Source organism: Macaca mulatta, chromosome 8, assembly GCF_049350105.2.
Source record: "Macaca mulatta isolate MMU2019108-1 chromosome 8, T2T-MMU8v2.0, whole genome shotgun sequence".
Taxonomy (NCBI): Eukaryota; Metazoa; Chordata; class Mammalia; order Primates; family Cercopithecidae; genus Macaca; species Macaca mulatta.
The window spans coordinates 119,786,106-119,806,400 of record NC_133413.1 but is presented as its reverse complement, the minus strand read 5'-3'; the positions used below and the strand labels follow the sequence as shown (position 1 = coordinate 119,806,400).

Here is a 20,295-nt window from a genome sequence, read left to right as displayed (position 1 = left end):
TTTTACCACCTAGTAAGTGTTTATATGTTTTCTGCTAAGTAAGATTAACAATGATCTGAAGTGAATGTACTAGGAAATGGTATACAAGAGATAAAGGTATGGGCTTTGTTGAATTCTCTCAGCTGTCCCAAATGTTTGCTGAGTGTCACTTGCTGGAAGGCTCTGGATATGGCTTCAATGTCTTTATTAGGAGTTCTGCCAAACTAAGTATTCCCTTTAGAATTTTCTGAGTAAAGAATTGCTATTTTCAATAGTATTAGAGAGTTCGGTTAACTAAGCTACATTAGTCTGTAGCTTTTTTGCATTCTCTAATTTATCTTCTTGAAAATAAGTCTGTTCTGTTCTGTTGTTGACTTCCCCACACTTTATGCTTCATTCATCCAGGAAACAGTGAATAAGCATCCACCAGTTAAAGGAACCCCTCAACCCTCAACTGGTGCCTGGGGTTGAGGGGAGTCATGCTCTTCGTAGTGGCAGTTTTGAGTGGGAAGGAGGGGTAGGCAGAGAAGAAGTTTGGACTTATTCCAAAAGATCATTCCAAGGACAAGAAAACTTTTCTTAGAATATTGGCCAGAGTTTGGCAGATCCAGAAATACAGGACAGTCTAGGATTCCTGGGATTACTGTGAATCTGAAAGACAGCAACTCAGTGTGAAAAATCTGAGATGAGATTGTCATCTCAGATTGTGTGAAAACAATCTTGTTTTTCCAAAATCATTAGAAACTAGAATGGCTTACATTGTTGGAAATCAAAGCCTTATAAATGGATAGAGAAAATAAGAACGCCCCCCCCCCGCAAGTATTAAAAAGAGTACTTAAAATGCTTCCAATCTGATGTAAAGAGCTTCTTAAGTCCGAACTTGACAAGCTCTTTCCATTATTTAAAGGATTCTAGGATTTGTTGGTACAATAACTTAGAGGTGTCATATCTACTTCCAAATAACAGATTTCTGGAAGTTTATTGAAATGAAATAAGAACATACCAATATAAAGAATCAAAACAAATTTATATTTTGAAGAAATCTGATTTTAGTGTTTAAAGCTAATTAGTACATTGTATATATTATAAAAATATTTTTAGTATATTTTCATGAAAATGCTATAGACTTTTGTCTGTTGCCCAAAAAAATAACTAATAATTCTTATATTTTTGTTTTCAGCCTATTCTTCAGAACAGTCCTTTAGTAGCTTCCTGAAAAATGAAAACAATACAAAACAATTTTTAAGTAGTAATAGCATATAGCATAATTTAAAATATATTTCATTAATTTTAACTTTTCTCATTTTTATGGTATAGTTAGCAGTATTTCCAAGTTTACCCATTTAATGTTAGAATCAGTAATTTTTTTGTAGAAATTTATAGATTGTGGTGCTTATACAAGATTTTTTATTTTTCACATTCAAAAATGCACTTTTAAAATATAAGATCTTTTATTTAGTGAAACTTCATGATCCTCTTAAAAGTAATATATTATTAGTTCAGAATGCAAAGTTATAAAAGAACCCAGCATTTTAATCCATTAATAGTGTTTAAATTATCTTATATTCTAATTGAAAAATGGTAGTTTATTTAGTAGCAAAGGAGAAGCCATTGATTAATCTTCTTATTTGGAAAAGTTCCTGGAAAAAACTCAGGAGCTACATCGTTTACTAATTATTTGAGAACAGAATTATATTAATTTGGTAAAGTACCAAAGTTGTCAGGAGTAAGCAGGATGAGAGTCAATAAAGATTTTTGCACGTAATGAGGCAATGCAAAATTCACAAATATATATGGAGCGATACTTAGCTAATTAGACCTTGTGTTTTAATGCTTCTGAGAAAAAAAATAAAATGAATTAAAGAAATGCTTGTCATTCTATTATAAAATAAACAATTGGTCTTACTTTTATTACTATTCTGGAGACAAGAAAACTGGCATAAAAGTAATGTAAAACCCCCTGTCTATACTCAGCTATAAGAGGCCAGGACAAGGTCTCTGCAAACCATGCTTCTCCTTTGACCACTGACTCCAATTAATTTTTTCCATTAGGAGAGAAGAAAGGATTTCCTTCTTCTTGTTTTCTGGCTGTTCCTGAGACACCAGTAGTTTGTTTCAGCCTGCAGTTTGTTTTGTCACTTCCAGACCCAGCCTTGCTATGTCCCCTGATCCTTTATATTTAAATTTAAAATCTAGTCTTGGCTTTTATTGCTCAATATGATTTAGTATTATTTTAAATTGTTACCTCACCTCAAATTCTTCCTCAACTTTGTTATACAGTATCTCTTATGTGATTTTTTTCACTAAACTGTCAGAAACTATCCCTCATTAAATGAACTGAAAACTGATTAATGTATTCCAATAAAAACTCTTTACAATTTGCCTACAATACCCCTACTCAACATCTCCCCTTAAGTCAGAGGTAAAGACTCAACTTTCACTTTCAAGATTTAAAATCAAACCACATTTTTAGTACTTATAATATGTAAGGCATACAGTCCTGTAAGTGCTCACAATTTGGTGAGGAAGATATATTTGAATATAAGCTTAATACAAGTACATTACAGAAAGGACTATAATAATGATACAAACACAAAGTGCAATTGGAGACCAAGGGAGAGGAGAATTAAATGTAGAGTGGGAAGGAAGAAGGGAAACCTGCTGGATGAGGTGGAATTTGAGCAAGACCTAGAAGGATGCTGTGAGAGGTAACCTTGGTGATTAGAGGCTGGCAGCCAAGGTATAGATATAGGGGATATGTGGGATGGAGAGAATTCTTTCTGGAAATGATTTGGTAAAAGGAGGCAGTCTTCAAAACTGTTTCAAGGTCTTTGACGTTGATACTGTTTTTTGCATGTAGTGAGGAATAGTTGAGGATTTGAGATTACTGTTAGCTTTACGTGACCTTAAATCTGACAGCAATATGGAGGATAGGCAAAAATGGCAAGGCATTAACTGAGAAGGGGTAGCTGGAAAAGTATGTTTGTAAGGAAATGATGAGGAATTCTGTGGTAAACATGTATAACTGAAGATGTTGTATTCTACTGTCATTTTTTCCTTGCTCCTATCATGTCCCTGTTCTTGAGTGCCTTTTCCCTCCCTCTCCAAATCTTACACATTTTATACAGTCCCAACTTTCATGTGTTCCTAATGCAATGACATTTGCAATCATCTCTAATCATATAGAGACCTCTCCCCTTTATTAATCTCTCTAATATTCAGTGTCTCTGTCTGCCTGTCATTTCTGGTACTAGCACCGTTATTATCCTTAGTGAAACTACACCTCCACCATTCTCAGTACCTTACCCCATGTGACCCAGGCCAAGCTAATTAGAACGCTGTGGCCACAGTGATTGGTTCAGGAATGGGCATGTGACCCAAGGCAGGTCAATGACATAGCTTTGGGGCTTTTCTCTGGAACCGTTGGGAAAAAGGTTAGCTTTTTCTGTATTGGTTGATGGGCTGGCAGAAGATGTTGATGGGTACCTTTGTAATGAGGATTGGGGGTGGTGAGGAGTCAGCCTGGAAGTGAAGCCAACAACAAAGAGAGTAGAGCCAAGAGAATAAGAGACAGAAGTTCTAGAAGATACCATTTGAGTCCTTAGATCCAACTGTTTCAGAAACTTCTGGACTCCTCAGTTAAGTGATCACTTTACTAGCTAGATCATTTCAAGCTAAGAATCTGCATCTTGCAACTCAAAAAGAGTTCTGACATGACCTGCACTTTTGTTTCACCACATTATTTATTTATTTATTGAAGTACGTATTTATTTACGTACATATTTATTTATTTCATTTATTTATTTTGACAGAGTCTTGCTCTGTCATGCAGGCTGGAGTACAGTGGCGGGATCTCAGTTCACTGCAGCCTCCACCTCCCAGGCTCAAGCGATTCTCCTGCCTCAGCCTCCCAAGTAGCTGGGATTACAGTTGCACACCACCATGCCCAGCTAATGTTTTTATATTTTTAGTAGAGATGGGGTTTTGCCATGTTGGCCAGGCTGGTCTCCAACTCCTGACCTCAGGTGATCCACCTGCTTCAGCCGCCCAAAATGCTGGGATTACAGGTGTGAGCCACTGTGCCCAGCCTTGTTTCACCACATTCTTATAGACCAACATGTAGTGAATAACATTTTCCATAGGTTGTCTTGTCTCTGCCATTGAGGCTGTTACTTTCTCTTTGTGTACACAGTGATATCATGCACAAGAGCTGGGCACACAGCCTTTATCCAGTAAACACTGGTACTTCAATATGTGGAGAAATACTGTATTAATGGACTGTACTTACTTAAAGTTATCTTCAAAGTTGAAACTGCAGCCATAAATATTTCCAAGAGCCACATTCTTCCAATCAGACAGCTAATTACTACAGTCATTATCTGGGCATATGTACCCACAGTTGATGCTTTGCTGTTGCTGCTGCTGCTGCCACTGCTGCTGCTACTACTGCTGCTGCTGCCACTGCTGCTGCTAGAGACAGACTCTGCCAGCAGACTGAAAGTTCTGGATTCTACCCAAACAACATTATCCAGTATAAATTCAATCTTGTAATTTTTTCCTGGAAAAAAAAGCATCATAGTGTTTGATTTCCTTTTATGTTTTACTTGTTTTCATATAGTTCCCATTTGATTTTCATTGACTGAAAAACACTATATAGATCCTGATGAACTATTTTTGAAAGTTGAGTCAAATAAGTTAGTTTAAGTACAGACAAGTATAAACAGGGTCTCAGAGTTAGAAGAGTTCTATCTGTCCATTCACTGAACAACAGGGAAGCTAGGTAGATTTTCTTTCTGTGGCAGCAGTACCTGCTTCTTAGAGCCCCTTCCTAGTGCCCAGGACTGGACAAAGACTGTTAGAAAAGAAATGAGGGACAATAGGGAAGAGAGATGAGGGTGCTGAATCTCAGTTTCATCCCTTCGTAGTTGACCTAGGAGTAGAGAAGCATCAGTCTCAGTTGGGGGCGGTGGGGATGGATACTGAACTTTTTATTTTGAAAAATTTCAAACAAGAAAAGAGTCGAAGGAATAATACAGCAAACAACCATATGCCCTCCATTCGGATTCAAAAAACTTTTACCGTGTTTCACATTTGTTTGAAGTTAGATGCTATTTTTGTATTACAAGGCTGTGACCCTTTTTCCTTACTCCGGGTAGACATTTTAGAAACATTGTTACTTGTGTTTAGAATGTAAAAAGTTAAAGAGCTCATCCAATATTATTTAATCTCCAGGTTAAATCTTCCCACAGTTTTGAATAGGAGATAACCAATATATTTTTCCTTGCTATAATTTCTTTTGGGTCTGTTGCTATCATTTATAATAGTCATCACGCAGAATAGCATTTCTAATACTTGTACAGCCCTGTAAGTTTTTACTCATCTGTTTTCTCTGTTATTTGTTTTTAAAAAGTCATTTCTGTTTTCATTCTTTATTTAGGAAGAGAATATAATTAGATCTTGATCACATCTGTGGTTTTATGAACAATTGCAATTCATTGTATAACTTTCAGGATATATGGGCACTGTACTATAGAATTTTCTGTCACTGACAATTCCTGACAATGGTGTATTAAATTTTTTTTTCTTTTTGCATTAAAAAAATCTGAATTTTTGTGGCAGGTGAGTTTTTTTTTTATTAATTTTCTTGATGCACAAATAATTTAGGGTAGTCCTTTTATTTTGTTTTTCTCCTCTGGAAGTACTGTGAAGAAGCCCAAGCTAGCTTTATGGAAAGACCACATAGAGGAGAACTGAAGAACCCAGCCGAAATCCAGAATCAGGTCCATAGAGAGATGACCTCAATTAGGCCATCTTAGCCAGCTCTAGTTAACAGAAAATCCCAGCTGAAGCCCCAGACGTTGGAGCAGTGATGAGCCATCCTGGCCCAAATTTCTGACACACACAATTGTGAGCAAATGAAATGGTGTTATTAGATTTGGGGCTGGTTTGTTACATAGCAATAGAAACTGCAACAAGCACTAAACATTACACAGGATGCTAAACAAATATGTCCCAGTGTCTATTAGTAATACTGTCTTTATCTAGGTTGGTTAAAGATGCAGATTCTTTTTCTCCCACCCATTTCTCACATCACCATTTTCTGTGTTAGAAACCACAACCCATATCTCCTCTACCCAAATACTCTGCTTTGCTCTTTATGGTGCTATATGTAGAAGAGGGGTGCTGTGCTGTCAGGCCACAGTCTGATCAGCAAGGGGATTTCCTTCAGTGCAGTGACTGTGGGGCTTACCTGTTAGAAAGAGTCAGTGAAAGATATTTTGTTAATTTTCTCACTAATGCTTTGTTGTTGTTATAATTTTACTGTGGTTAATCTACAAACTGGCTAACTGATTTAAAAATAATGAAGAGATCCCTATACTTGGCTTTCCCTATTGTACATAACCAGGGAACTGAGATGCCACACTTGATGAAGAAAAAAGGAGAGAGAGAGAGAGGAAGAGGGGAGGGGAGAAGGAGAGGGTAAGAGAGACGACAGAGGGGGAGGGAGGGAAGGATGGAAGGAAGGAGAGAGGGAGGAAGGAAGGGAGGGAGGGAGGGAGGGAAGGAAGGAAAGGAAGGAAAAGGAAACACATAGGTGAAGAGCCCTGGTACTTCTCCATGGCAAGTAAGACAGACACTCCCAAGGGAAGCTTTGAATTCTGAAAAAAACTTAATGTATGAAAGAAAATGCTTAAATTATTATTTTGTTGCCACAGTAAAATGCCAAAACCTATTTTAGTGCCTTAATGCCCCAGTGATCCTGGGTACTTTTGGAACATTGTAGTTTGAAGACCTTGGTCACAAGGTTGGTTCATTGCCACTGGGCACTTATTGGGTCCACCCTCATGAGGAGGTGAACAAACTTCTTTTCAGGTAGGGTTCTTGCCAGCTGCCTCATTTCCCATAAAAAAAAATTCCATTTGGGCTGATAGTTAAAAGAATTTAGCTCTGCTCTTAACCAGAAAGCAGTGGGATACAAGGTACTTGTCTAGGAGCACACCATTGAACTAATTGTCATTTAATTATTAGCAAACATTAGGCTGAGATATTGCTGCCCAGTAGGAAGACTGAACATATCTGGTGTAGGGCACTAACAAAATCATGGAGAAACAAAAATTCAGGGAAAAAAAGTGGGGCGGGGGTGCCACTACATAGCCTTTTCAGAAGTTAAGGCCCCTGACTGTCTTAAATAGGTCCTGGGTTGGGAGAAATAGAACAATGGAGGCCTTTTTCAAATGTAAGCAGTTTATCCATTTCATTCTTTTAGATACTCTACATTCTATCACCAAGCGAGATCTGTTTGGGGATATATTATTTGGTCCCTGGTAGAATGGTTTTTACTAGTCCGAGTTGTGTCATCAACCTGTATGAAGATAGTATAAAAAACGTTAATTGTGGCAGTCATGGCTGTATTTCCTGCACCGATGTTCAAGATATTACTTAATAGAAATTAATTGTGCACACTTTCTGAAAAATCACAGGGGACATTTGTTCTGTTCTCAGAGAATATTATAATTCTCCACAGCAACTGGTCTGTTTATTTGATGGGTACTGTAAATTATGATAATGCTCATTTTCTCTTTTGCTTTGGCTTTAAGACCACAGCCAACTTTCTAGCCCAACTCTGAACTCCTCCTTTAAGACATTAAAGTTATATGAGCCTACCTTATCCTTTCTTTTATTGAATTTGAAAATCCATATGTTAATTTTTCTTACTGTAAATGTAATACATCTTTAGTAAGCAAATTTAGAAAAGTATACAAATGGATAAATCATGATATAATTTTGATTTCCTTTATTTTTTATTTTAATTTCTATTTTTTTCACATATTAAATCTACTCTTAAGCTAGACTATTTTCTGAAACAAGGCAAAATATAGCATTCTGATATCTATAGTTTATTCACCAGAGTGTTACCGAATGTTTTGTTCATTAAAAGACCATTATAATTGTCTCTGCTTAGGTTATATATGTGAGGATCCAAACTAGTGCACCCACCTGTTCTAAGGGGAGTAAGGTCTGTGTAATTGGCCCAACAGCTGCTAAACGGAATTGTTGTATTTCCACTAAGGCCATTGACTTGGTTATTATTGTAGTCCTTGAGTATGGCCCTCAAAGTTAGTGCAGTAATTCCAACTGATACACAGTTACCCTAAAAAAAAAAAAAAAAAAGTAGAGAATTATAACAATTGTTCTGTTTCCATGCTTTTAAAAATATATGCAAAACTTTATTTTCAAAAATGCCTCTTTATAAATTGAAAAGCTGCAGAAGCTCCTTGTTGCACACACAGAGTTCATAAATCTGAGCAGCAGAAGTTCATTTAACATCAGCATTTTTAAGACAGTACAAGATGGCACCCTTGGATATTAGTCCAGCTTCTAAAGGGGCTGGGCGATCCTCAGGCTGCCAGCACACCAGGATGAGTGAAACTGGCTCATCCTTCAGAATTTGTAGCTTAATTCCTTCACTTAAGTAAAATTTTGAGTTATGACTTACGTCAGAATCTGTTGCCTTTACCGAAGGCTGCTGAGGAAACGGCTGTCCCGGCTGTGCTGCCACCGGCTGAGTGATCACTAAGAGTGAGGACACGAAGGCCACATGATGAACAGGAAACGCAGACCTTTCAACTGGCTGGGCAGTTACCTGTGAATGCACAAGGGATGAATTGGTTTCTAGGTGATAAACTATACTCAGCAGCAAACTCATTTTAGCCAGGCTGAGTGTAATATATTCATTATTTATTTTAAAATATGCTCATTATGTAAAATTAATATAATTACAATATTTCCTCCATTAAATTTATGAAGCATTGTTATAAATATGCAAAGCAAAGCAAATTTAGAACCAATACACAACTTTTGGAAGATATGCTCCTTTGTTCAAACAACTTTATTATCATTTTAGCGAGCCTATGAAAAGTCAACAATAAATAAGAAACACATGCCTTCTAAATTATTGTTTTGAAATAGAAACAGACAGTTAAAATAAGAAATAAGTAATGATATTTTAAGTCCCGAAAAATGCATTTTTTCTAGTTGCATTTTCTTACCTTAATCCAGCCAGAGTCACTTGGTCTGGGGAGGGGATTAGTAATAGTCATGGATGAAATGTTAAATCCAAGGATACTACTGATTTTTCCTGAAATTACAGCTTGTCCAAGAGAACCAGCAATTTCCTGGAGTTCAGATAATTGCATCTGACCTGTAGGGAAACAGTATGGTGACATTTGGATTATAAAAGCATAGAACTGTGAAAACACATGAGAGTTTTTCACTTTAGCTTTCTTTGCATTGCTCCATTGCATTATAGAATTCCAAGGCTTTCTGATCTTCCCTGAGCAAAACACAACAGTCATATTAATGAGGGGAGGAAAAGGAAGAGCTCAGGAGAATATACTTTAAGTTGGAATTAAAGGAAAAACAAAGGTAGATAAAACAGATACAAGAAAAACGAATGAAAACATAGTGGGAGAATATATGTCTCTTAATTTAATACTTTCTCATACCAATCTTTCTTTACCAATGAAGCATTATCATGCATTTCTATTATCATATGTCATTTTAAAAGATAAAGTGTTAATTTTGGAATGGAAGGATTGTTAGAATCTATCATATTATGTGTATGTATTCATATATTAGTTGCTAAAGTTATTAAATTACTAACCAATTGTTACTGGCTTCGGACATTTGACAATTCTCAGTTACTTTTAACACTACATATAGTTTCTGTTCCCCTTTTCTAGCATGGCAGGTATAGGGTTTCCTCTTAAACCTTCTGCCCCCATAGTGCTCCTTACCTTATAAAGTGGTACCGTCATGCACCATATTCCCTTTTTCAGAAGCCTGGTAGTTTTGCTTAATCCCTGCTCCTTCACCTCTCCACTACGCCACATCTAATCCATTACCAATTTCTAAATCTCTCTGTCCCTGCTGTTAAAGTCCTAATTAAAGCCACATCAGCAGGGTTACTAAAACCACCTTTAATCTGACTCTCTGGAGTCAGACTGATCTTTTAAGAAACAACTGTAAAACAGGATAACGTTTTGGTGTATTGCAGGCCTTGCTAACCCCTTGTTCCTAGGTATCCTGTACCTTCTATATCCAGAGTCACGCCTTGAGGAATCAAATCACTGAGTTTCTTCTGTTAAAGTTAAGCCATAAAGTTTAGAGTACTCAGGAAGAAGAAGGTAACATCTTGGGCCAGCAGGTCTGACATGACACTATGAACCCCACAGTCCTAAGCCATTTCATTCCTTGTCAGTTTAAAAGGACTCTTTTGGATGATGCAGACTCTTTTGGAAAAAGGCTCAGTCTTTCAGATTCCTCCCTCTCCTCATACTCCCTCCAGAAACAGCCTTCTCCAAGGGGGCCTCCCAAGTCTGAGGGCTTGTGTATCTAGCTGTAGCAGTACAGAACTGCTTCAGGTCCATGCACTACTACTACTACTTTGTCTTCACTGGTTTTTGGCATGGAATGGCAGGTCTGATCCGGTCTGCACTGTTAACAGGTTCTCGCTGACCATTTGACATGTGAGGGCATTCATTTCTGCTGATTGCCATCTAGAAACCAAAGAACTTAACTTGAAGGCCTCTTATTCCTAACTCTAGAATTCTGTCTGCTCATAAGTGCCTTTAATACATAGGTAACCCCTTTCTAGGACATCTGGGAATTTCTGGATATCCTGATACTATATAAAAGCTATAAGAAGCCAGGAGTACAATTACATGAACATCTTTCTTGCCATTTCTCAACATTTTGTTGTGATTCACCACGTTGTAGGGTTCTCCTTGAGACTTGAAACACTATCCCAGTCTATGTCTGGAAAGCATGCCATTAGCTTGTCCCTCCCACCATCCCTAACTTCTATATTCTTCAATGGTCTTATACCTGTCTGGATACATCTAACAAACTAAAACAGATTTAAGGGTACGGACGTAGTAGGGATTGTATGTGGGGAAATGTATGTCACATGTAAGAAATAAATCCCAGTTTCTTTGGATATCTAGTGGCTAGTATGATAAATTTTGGACCTCACAATACGTAAGGGCTCACCAGGGATTTCTAAGAGTAGGTGAGTAATCTGTATATGTGCCATCGACCCTCTACAACTCGTAAAGTAACAGGCAAAGTCCTGCTGAGTCCAAATCCTGAGCCTGTAAGTCCAAGTGAATACAGAACTGACGAAGGAAAGTTAACTATGACTCTGGGCAGAGAACATTGTGGGAGATCTGGTTGCAACACAAGCCTATGCTTCCTACGCTCTTCTAACCAAGAGTTTATAAACACCTCCCTCCATGCAGGCAAGCCTTCCCACAGGCTTATCCCCCAATGGAAGAAACTTCCGCCTGCTTAGCTGGTAGAATTCCAGAGTGATAATATGGTAGGTGCATAGAGTCAATGCCTAGAAGCAAACCTCTTGAGAAAATCAGTGACGATCCCTAGTGGCATAAAATGAGAACTCCACCCAGTACCCAGGTTTACACAGAGCCTAGGAGTTTAATGATAAAGTGACTGAAGACAGGTAGATAGGGTAGATCCCAACCTTGTGGGGCTGCAGTTTATACACATCTGGAAGATCTCTTTAGGAAAAGGAATGCAGAAAAATCATACCTTTATAGCTTTCATAATAACATTCAATGATTTGACCACATTATGAGGACCTCTCCTAAGGTATTGAAAGTGAAAGCCCCTCCCAGGACTTGTATCAGTAAGGGGACTTGAAGCGTAAGCTTCATAAGCTGGATGGTAGATCTTCCTCTGACAGATACCTGCCTCCCCTATTCTTGGGGAGGGGTACACCTAGGTCAGAGTACTTGTGCTTGACCACTGAAGACAAAGGCATGGCTGCAGGTTAGCAGTGGGGGATGTTATTGCATGCCAGAAGACCAGGAAAGTTCAGTAGTACCTCAAGAGATGCATATGTAGAGCAGAGAAGTTGACCCACTCTGTAGCAGAGGCTGTGAAGACAAGATGATAACACGAGGATGGAGGCCAGGACAGCCCCTTGGTATTCAGACCCCAACTTGAAAGGAGCAGATGGATAGAGAAAATTTGGAGAGCTGAGCATTTACCCAAGTGCCCAAACTGAGTAACGCTAAGGAAATGGTTTAAGCCAGCAGAGATTTCTCTGATGGGACAGTTGAGCTTATTTTTTATCTCTGATAAAAACTAGAAAGTGAGGGACACAAAGAGGGGATGATGGCTCATGAGGATGATTTGCTCAGTCACAGGAAATAAAGACAGATTATGTACTTGCACATCTGCCCTTGTTAGGGTGAACCTGTGACTTTACCATGGACATCTAACTCACAGCTCCACTGCTCAGAATATCCAAGTATATCTACTCTTTTTCTTAAGAAAACATCCACAGTCCTTCCTTTGACTTCCAAAGCTCTCCACGTCTAGCACCTGTCTAGCCCTCGGCTACACCTCCAGCAGCTTGTCCTTCCTGGCTCCTTCCACTCCAGACCAATTGGACCTGTTTCCTCTCTTCAAATGCACCAAACTCTCACCAACAGTTTCCATAGCCTGAACACTCTTTTTCCTCTGTCTTTTCATTGACTATCTTCATCCTTAATCTCTCATCTATAAGGTCACTTGCTTAAGTAGGTCTTCCCAGATCTTTTTATATTAGATCAAATTCTTTTGTTGAATTTATTAATCATCACAATAACAAAACAGAGATTCAAATTCCTTCCAATTCTAAGAGTTTGGTAGTACAGGAAAAAGGGTCTCTAGGCGCGTAGGAGGGTTCAGGATGTGGGGTTGATGGGACTTCCTGAGGCCTGGCTCGCCAGGCCCTGATCAGGTTATTTATGGATGTGGATTTGGTAATTGCATTCCTCCATCTCAAACAACTGTTATTCATACCTGTGGTGCCATTGCTTAGGAACTGAATAGGAGGGTCTCCAATCTCTATTTCAATTATGAATCCCATGGATCTCTTCCTTCTCAGACTCTTCCCTCTTATCATTTTGCTGATACGGATTTTGTCACTTGGTATCTTTAGGAACAAGGCAAGATTTCTAACCAGATTGTGAGAGGTATAAAAGTCATCTTCTGTTGCAGCAGGTAATTGGAAAGAAACAAATATCACTGTGGCAGTGTGAATTTCAACAGGTATAGTTCCTTTAACCAAAAGATAAAGCAGCTGGTAGGTTCTATCAAAGTAGTTTTCACCAAGGACAGTGGAATCCAGGTTAGGAAGAAATTGGTCTATGAAGGAAAAAAGCCAGAACAGCACAGCTAAGTATTATATATTATCACAATCAACATGCATAACTTAATGTTTATTTAAATTTAGAAAATCCCCCCAAAATTCAACTTTATCATTCTTTCACAAGAAAGCATACCTTTTAAAAACAAAAACACTTATAGAACTGACTTGTGAAATTAAAGCCACTCCTTTAAAAAATACCACAAATAATCATTACACATTGTTTGTTTTAAAAAATAATTAGCTATATAGACACAGTATAAATGAGAAACAAATTGAGTTATGATCCCAGGAGCCTATACTGTACTTGAAACACTATTTCCATGCTCATGATTTTAAAGACTTGACTGAAGGCATTTGGTAATTTAAAAATATAAATTTAACTTTACTAGTTATCTAATTTATGCAGTGCTATATGCCAACTCTTAAAAGAGCATTTACAATTCAGTGTTTCTATTTTAACTAAGGACAAAACTGTGTAATATAAATGAAGTATATGTTAAAACATCTCAGAAGAACCTTATACCAACTAAACAGACTTACATTTCAGCCTGAAAAAGTTTGGTGAATGCAAAACAAACTCTGCTAGGGAACTGAATTTTACAAAAGTGATTGAGATCATTATAATGAATGAATAAATATGTATTATTTTATGGCAGAGTATCAACAATGTCTAAGAGCTAATAAACCCACTAACACATGTTGAGCCCAGACAAACGCTGAATTGTGTAATAGTGGTGGTATGAGATATGTAGCTTCTTACATTTCATTGTGAGGCTTACTGGGAAAAAGAAATTAAAATTTTTGGCCGGGCGCGGTGGCTCACGCCTGTAATTCCAGCACTTTGGGAGGCCGAGGCGGGCGGATCACAAGGTCAGGAGATCGAGACCACGGTGAAACCCCGTCTCTACTAAAAACACAAAAAATTAGCCGGGCGCGGTTGTGGGCGCCTGTAGTCCCAGCTACTCGGGAGGCTGAGGCAGGAGAATGGCGTGAACCCGGGAGGCGGAGCTTGCAGTGAGCCGAGATCGCGCCACTGCACTCCAGCCTGGGCGACAGAGCGAGACTCTGTCTCAAAAAAAAATAAAATAAAATAAAATAAAATAAAATAAAATTTTAGGAAGAAGAAGGAATTTCACAGTAATGAAAGAAGCAGAGACAAAGATAATAAAACATTTGGGTAACCCCCAAAGTATGTATAGGTTCATAACACAGGGATATTATTTTGCATTCCAAGTGCCAAAGCAAAACGCTCACTTAAAAGCAATGCTGTTTCAGAAAAACACCACTACCACTACCATAAAACACACATTTATCTGTAAGAGGGCAGTGGTAGAATTGTTTTCCAGCTCTTCAGCACCTACATTATCAATTCTTTACATTATATTCTGTCTATGGAGAACAAAGTAATATCCCTGTGTTATGGATCTATACATATTTTGGGGTTTTGGAAATGTTTTATTAATTTATGTCTCTGCTTTTTTCATTACTGTGAAATTCCATCCTCTTTCTAAAATTTTAATTTATTTTTCCTAATAAGCCTCACAATGAAATGTGGTAAGAAGCTAAATGTTTTATTCCACTATTAATTATACAATTCAGCATTTGTCTGGGCTCAATATATGTTAGTGGAACTCTCTGCCTAAGAAGATAGTTCCTATTTTCCTGACTCTGAATGATATTGCGCTTGGTACCATATGTGTTATTTGAAAAGAGTGAAAATTTTATTAAAATTAAGCTATAAATGCCATTTCATTCATGACACAACTATTTATATATAAAAAGTAGTAATGCTGACTCTCTTAATTTAAAAGAAGGCAATATAGCATAATGGTTAAGTGCATGGGTTTTAGAGCTAGACTGTTTTTGAGTCCTTGTTGTGCACCATACTAGCTTAAGACTGCTATGGACTGAATTGTGCCCCCATATTTCACATGTTGAAGCCCCAACCTTCAAGGTGATGATATTTGGAGATGAGAGCCTTTGGGAGGAAAGAGGGTTTAGATGAGATTGTGAAGGGGGAGACCTCATGATGGAATTAGTGCCCTTCTAAAAGGAGACACCAAAGAACTTGCTCGCATCACAGTCTCTCAGTCATGTCAGGACACAGCAAGAAAGTGGCCATCTGCAAGCCAAGCAAAGAGCCCTCAGCAGAACATGACCATCATGGCACCCTGATCTCAAACTTTCAGATATCCAGAGAAAATAAATTTCTGTCGTTTGAGCCACTCAATCTGTGGTATTTTGTTATGGCAGACTGAACTAAGACTACTATCTTGGCAAATTACTTCCTGTGTCTCAATTAGCCATCTGTGCCTACCTCAAAGAGTTACTATGATGTAGTAACAATGAGTTAGGCATAAAGCATGTAGAGCTGTGCCTGAAATATATTAATGTCTCTGGAAACATTAGCAATTCATGTTATTAATAGGAATATGACTTCTTCTATAAAAGCAAACAGATTACCCATTCATATTTTCAAGTCTAGCTCATATTATGATCTACCACACACATCTATATAATGGTTAGCTAAGATTATGGATCACATCAAAAGATGAGGATGAATAGCCCATGTGGAATGGAATGTATGCTATTGGCCTCATTAGAATCCTGTTTAACAAAAAGACTTACATAAGCAGATATAAATCCTGGTTTTACAAATATTGGTCAATGAATAAGTTTAGCCTCTTCCATATGTTTCATTTAACAAAAGTTTATTTTATCATATTTACTTCAAAACCTTTAGTTGATGTTATATTAGCTTTCTTGGCAATAATTCTTATGACCGCCAATTAATTTAGTCTCTAACCTCTATGAAATAGAAGTAAAGTCAAGATAAGGTGAAAATTTTAAGCAAAATCTCTTCTGAACATAGGAAGGACTGAATTCAATGTATGCGAAATGAAAACATTCTTAGGAAGCAAAAGAATGCCCATGATAAACAAAAACTCATACCTGCATGTGCACAGATAAGTTTCATTAGGAGTGATCTTTCAAGACACTCATGTTACAAATGAACACATCTTAGTATTTGGTGGACTATGGCTAAAAACTTGTTTTCTTCTGCATTATCAATAGATAAAGAATTAAAAATACTAATAATCAGACATTTAAAATGTTACAAATAAGTACATATTCCATGTGTACTGTATTTTTTGAGAAAATACCTTTGTACAGATGGTTATTAAGTTCACAGTGTTTCTGCTGGGCATTCCATATTGTATTTTTTGGACAGACCAATGAGTTGTTCACATAGACATCCAAACGTTGAAGTGTGGAAAAGAAAATTCCTACTAGAACAGCCTATTAAAGAAAAAAAAGTTTTGTCTTAAGAAAGCAATAAAACAGAATATTTGTAATTTAGCACTTAAACCATGCTTCAATATTGTATACTTTCTGCAAACTATTAAAACTAAGTTTTGGCCGGGCGCGGTGGCTCCCAGCACTTTGGGAGGCCGAGGCGGGCGGATCACAAGGTCAGGAGATTGAGACCATCCTGGCTAACACGGTGAAACCCCGTCTCTACTAAAAATACAAAAAATTAGCCGGGCGAGGTGGCGGGCGCCTGTAGTCCCAGCTACTCCGGAGGCTGAGGCGGGAGAATGGCGTGAACCCGGGAGGCAGAGCTTGCAGTGAGCCGAGATCGCGCCACTGCACTCCAGCCTGGGTGACAGAGCGAGACTCCGACTGAAAAAACAAAACAAAACAAACAAAAACCTAACTTTTATGGTTTTGGGATAAGTGATGAACTAAAATTTTAAAATGGGCTTACATTCAACCTTTCATACAGATAGTACAACTTAACCCTTAATTGACCATTCTCAATAGAAAAGTACAAAAAGATAAATTATTAGATGACTATCTCTAAGTTTAAAAAAAGGGTCATTTAAAAGACAACAAAGGACAATACAGACTTTCAGTGTCAGGAACAGGGAAAGGGGGACTTAGCTGTACTCTGTATAATGCAGCCACACAAAATTAGGTACTTCATGTTGGAAAAAAAATGCTCATCTCTGAGAAAAATTTGGTAGAAAGACTAATAAATGTCAAAATAACTATCCTCTCTGATTCAATTTTATTCATTTTTCATGTTTATATTGCTTACATTTCATGCTATCAGCTATGATCATAAAGAGACTGGCTTTTCCAAGAGCAGGGAAGGATTAATATGGATTTTAATAAGCTATACATAGTTCTGGAATCTTCTTTTGATATTGTCTTCAGAGGCTCAGAATATTAACAGTCACATTACTTTGTAGTCACCATTCTCATTTTTAGAGTTAAAATATTCTCTTCTGAATTTTTTAAAAAGAAAATTTTGAGTTCCTATTTCAGCCATGCGGTATTCTAAGTGCTGGCAAGAGCCACTGGCTTCTTTGAGCTTATATTCAAGAGTGATGAGAGACAAAAAATAGAAGTAATAAAAGGTAAAGTAGGAAACATGGTAGATAGTGATGAATCTTGTGGAGAAAAGAAAAATGTAAATCAGGGTGCGTGCAACTTGGGAGAGCCAAGGAAGAAGGCATGATCTTGGAGGCCTATTGAGAAAGTGGAATCTGAGGCGACAGGAACTTTAGCCGCTTAGGGTAGAGTGTTTTAGGCTAAGGCAACATGAGAAACATAGGCCTAGGGGGTAGCATGTTTGGTGTCCCTAGGAACAACAAGGAGCTCAGTGGGGCTGGAGGAGTAGAAGAAGCCAGAGAGCTCAGGGATGAGAGAGATTCCCATAGGGCCTCACAGGTCATGGTGAGGATTCTAACTCTTGGACAGAGACCAATAGGGAAATTGTTACAGGGTTTGAGGCATGGGAGAGACGTGATCTGACATATTTTCAAGGTATCTGGCTACTAAGTTGGGGACAGACTACAGAAGGGCAAAGGTGGAAGTAGAAAGAGGAATTGGGAGGCAATTACCATGATGCAGGAAAGGCTCAAACTGGATAGTAGCAGTGGAGGTGGTGAGAAGTGGACAGATTCTGGTATTTTGAAGACAGACTCAAAACAACTTGCAGATGGATTGGATGAGGAATGTGAGCAAAAGAGAGGAGTCAAGAGTGCTTCCAAGGTTTTATCTGGTGCGAAGGGATGGAACTGCTGTCTCCTGGGAAGGGGCAGGTGCCTCCTTCCCTTATTCCTTTCTCTGCTTCACCTTATCAGCATTCTTTCTTCACATTAAACACCCTGGGACTTTAAAGTCTCATATTCTTAGAAAAGAAAATCTGAATTATGACACTACTGGTTAAACTCATACTCTTTTCATACTAATTAAATATAAATTTAATGATCCTGTCCGAGTTCAGTTTCTAGCAAAGACTTGACATTATTGAAGATATTAAAAATAACATGCTGCAGTCTCTGAAGTAAATTCCAAAGGTGTATTTCTGACATATATAAGTAATAGCAGCATTGAAGAATAAGTATATAATTCCAAGTGATCAGTTTTGAAGGTACATTATTTTTATGTAAAAATTAGGTTTGCTTGTTAATCATGCAAATCATAGGCATCACTGTCATGCCTCATGTATGGAGCACCAAATCAAGTGCATATGGCAAGGGGATGATGGTGATGCTTGGTATTTGTACCTTCAGGCTAATGAAAACTGTCTAGACTAATAATAATTTCGGTGGTACCCTGATGCATCCTTGGAAATGGGCTGTAAGGCTGACAATGCTAGAATAAGGGAGGAGATACAAGTCTTAGCAGATAGAAATAACATGCAAATAATCAACAGCAATTACCCTTAAGATATCTTGTCCTACCTTATTATGGTCAACATTAAGCAACATCAGTCGAAGATTCTGAGGACTGGTGCCAGTGAAGTAAACTTCATAAGATGTGTTCAGAGCCACAATGCTGTGAAACAGCGATAGCCTTCTCTGGCATGTATATCCAGCACACCAGCCATGATCCTGTGGGCCTAAATCCATGTAAAATGAAAGTGCATATTCCTATATAATGCATTTTATTAGTATAAAATTTGAAGAGTAATTGTATTGAAATAAATTGCCGTGGTCAAGTTGAAATGCAAGTTCAGCATTTATACCTATTACCCATCCACCGTTACCCAGCTAGCTAAGCTATTTCTCAAACCTTGGCTTAAAAAGGAAGGCAGAGAAGAAACTTCTTCCTATCACCCTTACTTTTACACTGCCCAGGGTAAGAAGGGTGGTAATAAGAATTTGTATTGGAAGGTCACTGAGAGAAATAGTAGATTTGCATATATCTCTACTTTAATGATAATATTCAAGCCTAGGCCACATGGTGAGGAAGAAAATGCTTGATCCTTTCTCCTCCCTACCAAATAAAAGCTTGAGTGGGAATTGAACTTTCTCAGGCTCTTTGTTAGGAAATGTGCTATAACAGAGTTAGTTTGTTACCAATAGGCTCTGTACCTGGAAAACAGGGACATCTGAATGCCTGAACCATTGATTCATTAATTCGTTCTTTCACTCATGCACTTATTTTTTAAAAATAGTTAATTTATAAATTCAGCAAACACATTCATCTAATCAAGTCATTAATCTTCCTCCATTTTAATTTCAATTTAAGAAATTTTTGTTGACAATTGTTACTACAGGTACTATTGGAGTGTTAAAATCATTAATTAACTGAAGCTACCCAAGAAATAACACTCCATCAAACCCTCTAGAAAGCCAAGAAATAGTGAATGCTTTTCTCCCTGAATCCAAACATTTTCTGAGCAGGTTTAAAATGACTTTCATAACAAACTTCTGTATTTCACTTAGTTTTAAAGTGGCTGAGATTATACATATATAAAACATTGAGTGAAATATGGAATGAATTTTATTGATGTATTTATTCATTAGGTTTTCTTTATTTCCTAGCTTACTTGGAAGTATTATCAATATTTATAACTACACTTCAATCAAATTTTAAATCAATATAAACTTCTAAAGCTCCTGTAGAGCCTAACCTTTTCCTTAGCATACAAAATACAAATCCTACTTAACTTTCTTTGTGAGTTTTGAAAACATAAAGAAATATCTATGTATAACATAAAAATTTAAAGTGGCAAAAGTCGTATTTTTAAGATAAATAAAATTTAATGTTAATATTCAAAAGGAAACTTGAGTGATTTT

General features: G+C 37.5%; 1 protein-coding gene across 2 annotated transcripts in view; it reads right to left on the bottom strand.

Annotated features, from left to right (window-relative positions):
• The window catches only part of PKHD1L1 (PKHD1 like 1), a 167,713-nt gene continuing 147,418 nt past the window's right edge, over positions 1-20,295 (bottom strand). The window contains exons 71-78 of one of the 2 annotated variants that reach the window (XM_028852869.2): positions 18,955-19,112; positions 16,363-16,498; positions 12,850-13,194; positions 9,030-9,181; positions 8,477-8,623; positions 7,978-8,131; positions 4,268-4,537; positions 1-630 (exon numbers count right to left, since the gene is read on the bottom strand). In XM_028852869.2, the coding sequence (XP_028708702.2) occupies positions 620-630; positions 4,268-4,537; positions 7,978-8,131; positions 8,477-8,623; positions 9,030-9,181; positions 12,850-13,194; positions 16,363-16,498; positions 18,955-19,112 (1,373 nt within the window). In that variant the 3' untranslated portion in view covers positions 1-619. Of the gene's footprint in view, positions 631-932; positions 1,192-4,267; positions 4,538-7,977; positions 8,132-8,476; positions 8,624-9,029; positions 9,182-12,849; positions 13,195-16,362; positions 16,499-18,954; positions 19,113-20,295 lie in introns of those variants that run through there. The other variant, XM_015145876.3, reaches the window with a different exon arrangement.